This window comes from Carica papaya, chromosome 4 (assembly GCF_054855325.1).
Source record: "Carica papaya isolate Zhongbai chromosome 4, ASM5485532v1, whole genome shotgun sequence".
Taxonomy (NCBI): domain Eukaryota; kingdom Viridiplantae; phylum Streptophyta; class Magnoliopsida; order Brassicales; family Caricaceae; genus Carica; species Carica papaya.
In genome coordinates, this window is record NC_142312.1 from 24,506,851 (window position 1) to 24,521,217 (window position 14,367).

Genomic DNA, 14,367 nt, shown 5'->3' on the forward strand with positions numbered 1-14,367 from the left:
CCTCCAGTGAGAGGATCCCGAGTTGCCCTGGTATGACCCTGTTCCTTCACAGTACCACCCGGCACAACCACAGTATGATCTGGTGCCCTAGCCACCGCATCACCCGGTAACACCACAGTACAATCCGGTGCCTCCGCCGTATCATTAAGTACCATCGCAGCGCCATCCAGTACATCCTCAGCACAGTCCAGTCCTTTTTCAATGGGACTCAGCTCCTCCTATGATGGACCCAGGCTACATTAAAAGGTATAAAAGACTAACTTTATCTACTTTTATAGGGATATCCTCCTTTGAAGAGGTTAAGTACTAGTTAACTGAGACAGAGAAGACCTTCACGACTCTTGAGGTGATTCTCGAACAAAAAGTCATCCTTGCTACCTACATGCTGGTGGGAGAAGCAGGCCGCTGGTGGCAACTCAAGCAGGCCACCCTACTCATTCCAGTCACTTGGGAATAGTTTCTGACAGCCTTTCATGCATAGTACCTTCCAAGGCATCTTTGACATCTGAAGGAGATGAAGTTTGCACACTTGGTCTAGGGGGACATGACGGTATTAGAATATGCACGCAGGTTCTTAGAGTTGGGCCGGTATTCCCCTAAGAACATGATGGATGAAGGCATGAAGGTTAGAAGGTTTGAGTGGGGTTTCCGTCTTGAGATCAGACAACAGTTGTATATGCTCGAGTTCAGTACTTATTCGGCAATTTTGGCCAATGCACAGTTAATAGAGAGGAACCTTCGCACTTTTCCTCTAGCAGTAAGGAACCCCAGGCCCTTGGCTCAACATTGTAGATTAGCACCTACTGTACATGTTCAACAGAACAAATGACCCAAACTGATGACTTAGGCTCCCCCTTAGGTTCGAGCAATAGGACGCGGTAAGACCTATCTGCACTGTGGCAAGGATCATGGGGACCAACCCTGCTATCGCATCAATAACACCTGCTGCATATGTAGTAGTGCCCAAAATTATGCAAGGAACCAGAATCAGGCCAGACTTCCTATCTAGGGCAGAACTTACAATCTCATTCAACAGGATGCAGAAGCTAATCCGGACGTGGTATAAGGTGTGTGCACTATTTGTAACCATCTTGCTCATGTTTTAATTGATACTAGTGCATCACATTCATTTATTTTAAATATTTTTGCATCAAAATTAAATGTATTATCTGATAAACTTAATTCTGTGTTGTTTGTGTCTACTTTTGGGAGTAGGACATTACTGTGGGATGTTGTATACAGAGCCTGTGTCATAGATATAACAGATAGGAAGTTGAGTGTGGACCTAATAGAAATTGACACGGAGGATTTTGATATGATTTTAGGAATGAACTGGCTAGCGGTGTATCACGCCACCGTAGATTATGTTAGCAAGAAGGTTATATTCAACCCTCCTAATGAGGAGTCATTTACAAATTAATAAAATTATTTAATATTTGTTTCCTAATGGCAAATTTTTTTATTATCAAGTACTTTAACTCAGTTGTTTTCTCTAACTAGGCAAACCCAAGAAAGAAATTTGTATTCAAGAGATTCCATCAGTCTGAGACTTTTTAGATGTGTTGTCGAATGAACTACCTGGACTGCCAGTGAACAGAAAAGTCGAATTCACCATAGACCTTTAGCGAGGCACCCAGCCTATTTCAGTTGCTCCTTACCGTATGAGTCGTGTTGAGATAGAGGAACTAAGGAAGTAACTCACTGAATTGCAGGACAATGGATTCATCTGATAAAGTGTGTCCCCTTGGGGTGCCGGAGTCACATTTGCAAGAAAGAGAGATGAGACATTAAGATTATGTATTGACTACAAAGGTTTGAATAAGGTCACGATCAAGAACAAGTACCCCCTCCCCAGCATCGATGACCTCTTTGATCAGTTGCAGGGTGCCCAGGTCTTCTCTAATATAGACTTAGGTTACCATCAGGTAAAAATCAGGGCAGAAGACATTTCCAAAACAACCTTTCAAACCAGGTACAAACATTATGAGTTCCTGGTCATGCCATTTAAACTAACCAATGCTCCAACCATCTTCATGAACTTGATGAACATGGTTTTCAGACAATTCCTAGATCAATTTGTCATTGTATTCATTGATGATATCTTGGTTTATTAAAAAAAAAGTAGAGAGAAACACGTTCACCATCTGACTCAAGTTTTGCAGGTTCTCAGAGATAAGAAGCTGTATGCAATGTTGAATAAGTGTGGGTTTTGGCGTGAGCAGACTACCTTCCTAGGACACATCATATCAAATGATGGAGTGTTAGTGAACCCTGAAAAAGTTAAAGTAGTGTTTGGATAGAAAACATTGACCTCGATTAAGGAGATCGGTTACTTTTTGGGAATGACAGTTTATTACCATAGGTTTGTGGAAGGGTTTTCTAGTTTAGTTGCTCCTCTGACTCAGCTCACAAAGGAGAACGTCAAGTTTGAGTGAAATGAAAACTGTGAAAGAAGTTTTTTAGAACTAAAGAAATGGTTGACTACCACACCGGTGTTGGCCTTGCTAAGTGGATCAGGTGGATATTCAGTTTACAGTGATGTCTCCTATCCAGGGTTGGGTTGTGTTGTGTTTTGATGCTGCATGAGAAGGTTATAGTCTAGGGTCCAGACAGTTGAAGAATCATGAGAAAAACTATCCCACCCATGACTTATAACTTACCATAATCATCCACGCCTTGAAAACTTGGAGCCATTACTTGTATGGGGAGACCTTTCAGATCTATACCGATTATAAGAGCTTGAAACACATATTCACTCAAAAAGGATCTCAACATGTGTCAGAGAAAGTGGATAGAACTCCTCAAGGATTATGCTTGCGACATCTTGTATCACTCAGATAAGGACAACGTGATAGCCAATGCACTCAACAGGAAATGTGTAGGTACATTAGCTCATTTGATGGTTTTAGAATGTAGGCAAATATGAGCCGCACAACAGGTACGACTTTAGAACCTAAAGAGAGTCACATATTTGGGCCACCTGACTTTTCAACATGAGTTAATTTAGAGAATAAAGGAAGTTCAATTTGTCGATTCCACCCTAACAGCCCTCAAAAAAGATGCAGAACAGGGAGTTAACTCAGAATTTCAAGTCTCTGTCAATGGGTTGCTCAGATTCCAGGACAGAGTGTATGTTCCAGGTGACAGTGAGTTGAAAATGGATATTATGACAGAGGCCTATAGCTCAAAGTTTGTCATGCATCCCGAAAGTATTAAGATGTATCAAAGTATGCGACCTCGATTTTAGTAGAACGGGATGAAAAGAGATGTAGTTGACTTTGTTTCTAAGTGTTTGGTATGTCAGCAGGTCAAAGCAGAGTATCAATGCCTAGGTAGGCTAATTCAGCCATTACCAATTTCGGAGTGAAAGTGGAAACATATCACCCTGGATTTCGTGACAAGATTGCATAGGGCACACTCAGGACATGATGTCATATGAGTAATTGTTGACTGGTTTACCAAATTTTCCTACTTCTTGGCATTATGATGACCGATCTCTTACACAAATTAGTAAGAATGTATATTCGGGAGATAATCAAATTACATGGAGTGCTAGTGACAGTAATGTCCGACAGGGATCCTAGGTTCACTTTTCAGTTTTGGTCTAGCTTTCAACAAGTCATGAGAACGAAACTATTCCTTAGTACTGTATTTCACCCTTAGACCGATGGACAGTTAGAAAGGATGATTCGCACACTTGAGGATATGCTCCGAGCTTGTGTTCTTGACTTTGGGGGCCATTGGGATGACCATCTACTCCTGATAGAGTTTACCTACAATAATAGCTACCAAGTAAGTATTGACATGGCTCTGTACAAGGCATTGTATGGCCGCTCATGTAGATCGCCGATATGTTGGGAAGAAGTGGGTGATAGGAAACTGTTTGACCTAGATCTCATAGAGGAGACTACAGCCAAAATAGTTAAGATCAGGAAGAATATTCAAACAGCTCAAAGCAGGAAGAAGAGTTATGCGGACACCCGGAGGAGGGATTTGGAATTTGAGAAAAGTGATCAGGTGTTCCTTAAGGTCACTCCTTTCAAGGGAATCAGTAGGTTTGGCAAGAAGGAAAAATTAAATCCCTAGTTTATTGGGCCATTTAAAATCTTAAACAGAATTAGTACCGCCGCCTACAGACTGGCACTACCTCCAGAACTTTTCAGGATCCATAATGTATTTCATGTGTCCATGCTATGCAAGTACAACCCGGACCCCTCTCACGTCTTGGCCAACGAGCCTCTTCCACTCCATGAGGATGTGTCATAAGAGGAAGTACCGGTCCGTATTATGGACCAAAAGGGTAGATTACTCCGCAACTGAAAAATTCCCTTTATCAAAGTCATATGGCAGAATCACGCACCGAGAGATGCTACATGGGAGCTAGAATAAGACTTCAGAGCCTAATATCCCCAGCTGTTTAATTGAGAGTGAGAGAGACAAATTTGAGGAACCAAATTTCTTTTAAGGGGGGAGAGTTATAATGCCCAAATTTAATTTAATGTAAATTAAATTAATTTATAATTGTAATGTTTTAATTTTTTAATTTTAATTTAGTGTAAAAATGAAGAAAATTTGATGGAGGATGAAATTGTAAACAATTTTGAGAAAATGGGTGAAAATTTGGGTTCTATGATATTTTTGAAAGAAAAATCGAAAACTGTGAGTTAAAATATAATTTTAAAAAGTTGTGCCACGTAGGATACTTGGTCAGCAGTCCCGACGAAGCAGAACGCGACGCGTGGCAACGGACGCAACGCAGTGCCACACAGACGATCTGCGTGCCCGCGATCGAACAACCCAGATTCGTTCATGCGTGCACAGATGACTTGGATGCGTTCCCTCTTCAAACAAGATCGGATGGTCAGATTTAAACGCGATCAATGGTCCAGATCCACTCCCTATTTAAACGTGATTAGACAGTCCAGATTATATCGCGATTAATAGCCTAGATTCACTCTCTATTTAATCGCGATCGGACAGTCCAGATTAAATGGAGACAGATATTAATAACCCTTTTCACACCAAACCTTAACCCTAACCGTCAGAACCCCCCCCCCCCCCCCCCCCGGCCAGAGAAGAAGACCCAACCGTCGGGAGCGAAGCCACCACCACCGGCTGCAACGCTGGAGCCCTTTTTGACCGCCAAAAGAGATTAATTTTTTTTTTTACTTGGAATTCAATTTTAAATATCCTCATGACCAAATCGGAGCAAAAGGACCGGCAGATTGGTCGGAAATCGCGAGCAAAGCCAGGCTACGCCACCGTAGAGAATTGCAAAAACCACCTCAAATGAGGCCCTTTTCGATTCCCGTTATTCGTAATTTTTCTACCATTGTGATCACCGTTTCCTTCTCTATAGATTAACTGTAGCAAAGCACCCAACCGTAAAGTGAGTCGGAGGGGCTGCCGCACCGGAGAGCCCCGCGCCAGTGAGCTTCTGTTTTTTATTTTTTATTTAGCCAACCGAGGCTCTTTAACGTGTTTTATTGTAGGGATTGATGCAAAATTGCCCGAATTTGGCCGAAAACAACCAACCCGATGCGGACTGCCGCCGTGCCGGAATTTTGGAATTGGCCAAAAAAGGAGTCCTGACACTGTTTTTGTGTTTTTTGGGATATTTGTAGATAGTTGTAGCGCGTTTTAATCTCTGAAAAAAAAATCAGGGAACTTAGGGACCCCCAGTAGACGCAGTCAACAAGTTTAGCTTTTCAGGCATCGAATTGAGTAAGAATCTCTCACCCTATTATATGTTATGGAATTGAAGTCTAATTAACAATAATAGGATATTTTGTGCAATTTAGAAAATATTCATAATTAATTACGGGTTACTAATGGAGTTAGAATCAGAAACTATTCACTGTTGATTCTGTAAATTTATTTTACAGTTTAAATGCATGATAGTATTTGATTGATCGATTTTATAGCTTTGAATACATGTATTATTTGTTTTGTATGGTTACGGTTGAATTGGAAAACTAGAGATTAAAGATAAACGAAAAATTGTGTGATTAAGTGAATAGATGAAACGACAACCTTACTGGATATCCTGGGAGATGGTGGACGGACCAGGTACATAAAAAACTCTACTGTGAACGTTGCCTCATACCGGATGGAGTATCGAGGCTTTATAATTTAGTACTCATTCCGGACGAGGTATGGGGACGGCCCATTTCACCATCATAGCAGACGGGGTATTGAGGTTTAATAATTTGACACTCATACCGGATGGGGTATGGGGACTACCCATTAATTGAAAATATTAAAAGAAATGATTTACGCATTGTAGAGACATCCCTATGAAACCTCATAGATACCAGTAAGCTGATAAAAGAGAAAATTGTCATTCTTACCAATTGCATATGAAATTATGATATGTTTTATGTTATTATCTCTACAGGTTGTTTTTGTAAATCTCGCTACGGCAAATGGACGGTAAATGATTTTATTATTGATAAATTAATTTGCTTAATTAAGTGCTCTATTAGTTGTTTTTAATTTTTCTACCAACTTTTATTTCTGCGTCGGTGTGTAGTGTGATATTCTTACTGGGTTAGTGTAACTCATTCCTTATTTAACCATTTTAGATTAAGAGAACCAAGATTCAGAGCCCGATTCATAAGAGGGCTGCGAGTAGAATGCCAATTTTATTTTATTTTCCGTTTATTTCATTAATTTTTTGTATTTCCTTCAAAATGGTAATTCTCATATCACTATTTGATACTTTAAATCATTGTGTTAGGAATGTAAACCCTAACTAATCATTTCGCTTCCGCATTTAATTTATAATTTATTTCTTTTAAAATTTCGAGAATGTTAGACTTATAATTTGGGTTTATATAATATTCAATTGTTTCTTTAATGAGTTATAATCCTTTCATATATGTAGATGTTGTTCTTTCTTTAACATTTTTAACTCTCAACTTTTTAACTTCTTGTAGTATTTTAAATAAAAAAATTTAATCGTTACAAAATTTTTATTTTGATTAAAAAAGTAATAATCTTGTTAAAACTTGATTATCATTCTACTAAATTAAGCATTAAAATAATTTATTATTGTTAGTTCGACTTGTTGTAAATATTTTAACGAAGAACAATATGATTATTACTAAATTTTCATTTCACTAAAAATTATTGTCCTATTGAATAAATATTTATAATTCAAGTTATTATATATTCTTAATAATGTTAAAATTCACGATCTTCAAGTAAAATATAAGCTTCTCTTAAATTATTATTATTTATAATAGACAGGCAAAAATCATGATTGTGAAACCATAACTTTATCTTTTTTAAAAGACCAAAATTAATCTTATGAGTTGGGCCTAATACTCCAAGCCTTTGTTTTTGTTTTTGTTGTGGATGGACTTCCCTTCAGACTTATGTTAGTTGTGGGCCTCATCTCATCCCAGGCCTATTACGTAAAAATACAAGTTCTAAAGAAAAAATTATGCTTATAGATCAAATATTAGAAATTAATGCTAGTTTTTTTTTTCTTAAAAAAAAAAGACAAATTATATATTTGGGAAAAATGGTTTTTGAGATTTTAAGTATAAATTTTAATAAAAACTAAAATTATTTTCTAAAAATTACATATTATATTTTTTGTATTTAAATGTGTTAAAAATTAGATTTTAGCTTTTATTTTTTACTAAAAATAGTTTGAATTTTATGTATTTAGTTTTAAAAAATATATTTTCGGAATACAAAAGCCAAGTTAAAAACCCAACCAAATGCAACTTAAGAAACTGGAGAAAATAAAAAATCAAGCAACCAAATGGAATTAAAATGATTTGCTAAGTATCAAAAATCAAGAGTTCTACAAAAAATTTACGAATTAGTACGATAAAAATAGTTAAAATCTCTCAGATGATTCAGTTATTCATTAACCCACTGGCAATTCATATGATTAATGCATGTTGATTATAGTCATCAGTGGTAATTTTACACATATTTAAACTAAAGTACTGTTTTTCTAACTTAAGCTGAAAAAACGAGACCTCCTTCTTCTCCTTCTTTCTCTCCTTCTTCATCTTCTTCTTCTTCATGTAACTTGATCTTCTGGTATGTTGTGGCTGCGAATTGACTATCAGAAACCACGTAATCAAAAGGTGCAGTCAATGGGTAAACAAACAACTCCCTCAAGTTCACAGGCCCAACTACTCCAGGATCTGCACTCCACATCAAATGTGCCATTTGTTCGTTTGCCTTCTCTGTCCCATGTTCCCCGTCGAAGAACAAGTACTTCCCCGGCTTCTTGCATTTCTTTGAATCATCCTCTTCATCACCATGTTTTATCTTACATGCCCCTGTTTCTCGAATAGAACAACACGCGTTCTTCTTCCTGAACCCTTTTAAGCAAATGTTTATACATCAATTATAACATTACTTTCAATTAAGTACATACATAATCATAATATAACTTTTAAATAAAAACTATAGTTTGACTCCAACCTAAAAGAACCAGACTCCAAATTAACTTATACTTTGAGTCGAACCTAAAAAAACCGGACTTCAAATTAACTTACATAATATAGCTTTAAAATACATAGATGTTTAGAGGTTGGTAGATACCATAGATTTTAACACTGTTGAGTCTCAGAAAGACAGCATCGTAGTAATTGAAGACAGTGAATTGGAACCCATCTAAGGTTTTAACTAACTTCTGCAGTGTCTCCAAAAGCTTTATATTGTGCAGTGCCGCCATGATTGTGGGTAGTTCAGCACATTCATGGTTACTTTCAAATAATTTATCTGCCACTGGTAAGCAACCCAAGGGTGCCAAATTCTGGAAGGCAAACTTCCTCCCTCCTCCTCTATATATGGTCTGCATTGAAAACCCAGATCATCATTTACAGATCTACTCGTATATACACACATAAATGGGTTCATATGTGTTAAATTACTTACCTTGAGGACTTGCTCTATCTCAAGAACGACATTGTTTATGAAATTTTCTTGGTCAAAGAAAGAAGGATCAGAGTGGGTTAGAGTGTAATTCAAGTAGTCTTGAGTTCCAATGTAAAACAAGTAAAGAGCTTCTTCTCGCTCTTGTTGGGTCCATTTTCGCTTGTTCCTCTCAAAAGTTCTCCCTTGATTAGCGAAAGTCATCTGGAATTTGAGCAGGACATATTCATAAACAAATACATATAGTCGATATATACATGGAGTGAAAAGAAATAGGTTAGAATGAGGGTAAGTGGTTTAGTTACCAGACTCCTGGAGTCTTTACCAAGAACACTAGCATCAGCAATGGCGAAACTTGCTCCATGACTTATATCTGCTTGCTTCTCGAGAAAAGGTGGAACTTGAGGAATACCCAAGAACCCAGCTGATCTCCAGACAACCAAAAAACATCATACATGTCAATATAACCATATATATAGATAAGCTGGGATTACTGATAAACTGTTAAAGGATGAAATTAGAGAAGAAGAGGATGATGGGATGATTAATTACCAATATAATCTGGGATGATCAACCCATCAGACCATCTTCCAGTGGGTCGGCCAAGAGTCATCCCGTAGGGGAAAAAGTTGGCCGGAACAGGGTGATTACTGACAAACTGCTTGTTACCGGGATCATAGAGGGAATCCCCAAAAACGAAGAGCTGCTGGCCATTGCAGGTTCTAATTGGATTAATCAGAACTGTGATGCTGAGAAACAAGAAGAGATGATACGACTTCAGATTTCCCATTTTAATCTTTATCATGTTTTTGTTTATTCTCCCCTCAAATCCCTCTCTCTCCACTTCTATTTACGCCGCTTTGAGTTCGTGGTATTACCATCTCCTCCCTTCACCCAATTTTTTACTCAATATTATTATTATTATTATTATTAGTGTTATTATATATATACGCGTGATTCACGTGCAGGGAAAAGTTGATATGAAGATATATAATTAGATTATCTTTTAAAATAAAGTAGATTCCATAATTTATTACAACAACAAGTGATTATTTACGCAAGCAATAAAGTTGAATATTTTATTATCAAATTATGAATTTTTTTTTATAAAAAATTGTATGTATGAATTATATTATTATTATTTTTTATCTAAATTCATTAAAAAATTATATTATAATAAATACACATATTTCTATTAAAAATTTCCACAATTGAGTCCAGTACTAAGTTAATATTTGGATCTTTATATATAAACATATGAAACAAATAAGCCACGTAGAAAGTTTTATTTTTTAGAGGAAAAATATTTATAATAGCAAAGAATTTTTTTAATAAAAATTATGAATTCAAATAGGATCATTTCTTTTTATTTAAAAATATATTATGATAAATATGTAAATAAAATTTAATTATATAAAAAAATATATGTATTTATTAAAAAATTTATTTGCACGAGGCAGACCACGTTGAAAGCTCCTTTCCCCAAAGAAAGTGTGGTATGGGATCCCTTTTCGATTTTCTCTCCTTATTTTATTATAAAATTCTGACATAGTTTTTGTACATTAACTAATTTAGACATATGTGCATATATATATATATATATATATAAATGTAAATATTTATGTACCTTGCATTTAATAAGTTGGTGGATTCAAGTCAACTGAATTGAACGCACCACAGTTGGGTTGGATTTCTTTTCTCAAGATATGATACATATGCATCAAGTTGTAATTAAATATAATCAAAGATATATTGAACTCAATGTATATGATGATTCTATAGCAGTTATATATTAAAAACTTTAGTTTGCATCAATACCCATGCATGCATGTGCATGATTTCAATTTTCAATGTGTTAGTTTGCCACCCACGATTCAATTTTTAATGTGTTAATTTGTCAGACACCATTTTAATTTTTAATGTATTAGTTTACTTAACACAACACGGTATCGATTAATCATTAATCATAAATTATTATTTATTCTAATAATTAATATTATAAGATTAAATCATGAATTTTAAGTAAATTATATTTTTATTTGTGTCATTACATAAAAGTTTAATTTGCACTAATTTTATCATTACCCATGCATGCATGATTTAGATTCATGTACATACATAAATTAAATTTTTATATATGTTATTATTTAAAGATGATTTATATTTTCGAGTTTCTCTCTTAGTTAGTTTAATCTTTTATATTTTAAGTACGTTTCTGGTTTTTCGTGTAAGGGATGTTAACTGAAATTTTGATCTCGCTTCCGCATTTGATATATTTAAATACTCATTTCATTTTAATGTTTCCGGAGCCGTTACATATGTTATTATTTAAAGATGATTTATATTATATTATATTATATTATAATTAGTATACTTATTTCATTGTAAAATAATATTCTAACATGCACGTGATGAATTAATATAAATGATTAATAAAAACCTTTAAACGCACTCAATCCTTAGATACCTTTCTTGTCCTTTTTCAATGTTAAATATAATTAGATAATTAATATATAAAGTTGATTAATGCAGTGTAGTTGTTCATCCAAATCTACATAAAGATAAGGATGACATATATATATATATATTATATCTTCGAAATTAATTAGCCATTTAATATGATTTTCCAAAGCAACAGGCACGTGGGTCTATCGGATTTATTACGATTGATATTATTTTATATTCTCGTTTGATTAAAAACTTTGTTTTTTTTTATATTAAGAGCTATTTTTCTTGGTTTCTGGGTAATAAGATTCTAAATTTATCACATTATTATTATTTTATTTATTTATTATATATGGAAAAATAGCTGAAAATTCTGAACTCCCATTCTGCCTGATTAATTTCTATATTAAATGTTGACAATGAATGGCAATTACTTGAAGTGAAATTAATATACGTACAACTACATATAAATATATCTATCTGTCACTGTAATATCTAATCTCCACGTTTCTCTAATTCCCATAAAAGGGTACATTTTTGAAATTATTTAAATAAATATTTAATTTGGATGTATGGAGACTGGTTGAAGCTATCCCATTCACATAAATAATTTATTTTAAATTTTCATACTAAATATATATAAATAAAATATGAGTATATATACCATATTAAAAAAATATGCCTTCATAAACTTACTTAATGAAACTTGGATATATTATTTTAATCTTTCTCCATAAGATTATATTTTTAAATTAAATTGTGTGTATGAGAAAGTTGATTGTATTGTTTGCTTTAATTGTGTTATTATTAATTCGTAAGTAATATTTAATAGTTGAAATATTTAAAGTATTATTTAATTATTAAAATGTCTGAATTTTTATTTTTATTTATAAAAAAAAGATAATTACGAGTACAACAAGATAAGAAAAGAAAATTGTGGAATTAAGACTTGTAGCTGATTTATTGCAGATGATAAGGCAGTACTACACCAGGCAGTGATACATATATATATATATATATATATATATATATATATTAATTAAAACTTAAGGATGAACAAACAGCTCCCTCAAGTTCATTGGGAAAACAACACTTGGATCAGCACTGAAGATCAAATGAGCTACGGCTTCATTAGTTTTTTCTGCATTGTGTCTGCCATCAAAGAACATGTATCCTCTCTGGTATGAACATAAATTGGAGTGCACATTTTTAAATCCACACCCAAATGCATCATGTGATCCTGTTCCACAGCATGCCAGATTGGTTGTAAAGTACCCTGCACCAAAACCATCCAAACTCATATCATATATACATATATGTACACTTTCTTCACATATATAATTTCCCCATGATGGGTATTATTAATTACTCACTGTAATTATTGGGTCGGGCCATTCTTCGGAGGCTTGAATTGAAGTAATCATAAATGATGTAGTTGAAACCATCTAATGTTTCTGATAAGTTCTCCAATGTCTCCGACAGAAGCTGGTTGTGCTGAGCAGCAAGATTTGATGCCAATGGAAGACAAAAGTTTCCCGTTTTGAAGTCTTGTTTCACAATTGGCAGACACCCAAGCGGTGCCAAGTTCTGGAATGCAAATTTCCTTCCTCCCAATCCGTATATCGCCTGCAAATTCACATTACCCAGTTCATATAATCATCTCCTGCCCCCTATATATACACTTATATGCGTTATCTACATCTGGGTACGTATGTATATGTACACACCAAGAGCTGATCCTTCAATTTGGCGATAACTTGACTGACAAAAGCTTCTTGCTGCTGAGCAGTGGCATTGAGGTTGGCGTTGGTGTAGTTCAAGTAATCATTGGCGCCTATATAAAACATGTAAATACCCTTTTGACGCTGTGCATCAGTCCATGTGCTCTTAATCTGAGCAAATGCTTTGACTTGATCGCCCAGAGTCAACTGAAATTAAACCCAATAAATTAATTAATTACCCATTAATCACATAAATTAATTCTTAAAATTACTTAATTAATTCATACCGTTTGAGGGGGTGTACCCAGAATAGTTGCATCGGCAGTGGCAAAGGTAACTCCGCTGGAGAAATTTGCAGACCTATCAAGAACCGGCGGAGGGAATGGAATTCCCAAGAACTCAGCTGCATGTACATATATAATTAATTAGTGTATATACATATATAGTAATTGTTACTGATATGGGTATTAGAGAAATGTACCAATGAAGTCAGGGACGATACGGCCATCAGACCATCGGCCATTAGGGAAGTCAATGGACAAGCCATAAGGCCAGAAAGTAGAAGGGACGTCTGTAGCGAGAAAAGGCTTGTTGCCATTATCATACAGAGAGTCTCCAAAAATAAAGAGTTGCTGAGCGTTACAGCTTATTGGAAGAAGAAGAGGAAGAAGAAGAAGGCTTAACCCCAAAAACTGACCACTTGGCTTCTCCATGGTCTACTCCTAGATCTCTTTTATCTCTCACTTTTTTGTTCACCGCTGCTCTATATTGCTCCCTATATATAGTGCTTAATCACTGTTGTATGTGTCTATAGGGGAATCTTCTACATTATATCTTAATCCTAAATGTATTATTATAATTTCCCATTTAAAGCTTTTTCTTGCTGCATGTTTCACGTTTTTTGATACTGTAAATGGTCCTGCAATATTATATATATGTATACATTATAGTTATCTACAGAAGGTCAGTTGGGTGAGATCTGGAAGTGGCTCTGTATATTATTCTTAATTGAAGAACGAGAAGACGTATAAAAACAAAATATTTTCCTAATCCTAATCATTAATGAACTGTTTAAAAGTTTGAATTAGCAGTTGTTGAGTATATGGTAAAAATGATCGACCATTATTTTAACTCATCGTTATGTGAGCATATAATATATATACATTGCAAGTTGTATCTTTGAATTTTACTTCAAAAAAGTTGCCTTCAAAAGTATATATTAATATGCTACCTGTATATTTCTATTAATAGCATATTATAAATCTCATTTTATAATGATAGTTTGTATTTATTATAT

The 14,367-nt window shown here is 34.8% G+C and overlaps 1 protein-coding gene across 1 annotated transcript; it reads right to left on the reverse strand.

The window, feature by feature from the left end:
- Positions 1-7,849: 7,849 nt before the first annotated feature.
- On the reverse strand, positions 7,850-13,844 carry LOC110818425 (uncharacterized). Its single transcript, XM_022047316.2, has 10 exons — positions 13,552-13,844; positions 13,358-13,473; positions 13,077-13,277; positions 12,723-12,975; positions 12,399-12,625; positions 9,457-9,754; positions 9,210-9,328; positions 8,908-9,108; positions 8,572-8,824; positions 7,850-8,348 (listed from the first exon to the last, which is right to left on the reverse strand). Exons 1-10 carry the CDS (start codon positions 13,781-13,783, stop codon positions 7,978-7,980), a joined length of 2,271 nt encoding a protein of 756 aa, XP_021903008.2. The 5' UTR covers positions 13,784-13,844; the 3' UTR covers positions 7,850-7,977.
- Between the last annotated feature and the right edge of the window lie 523 nt (positions 13,845-14,367).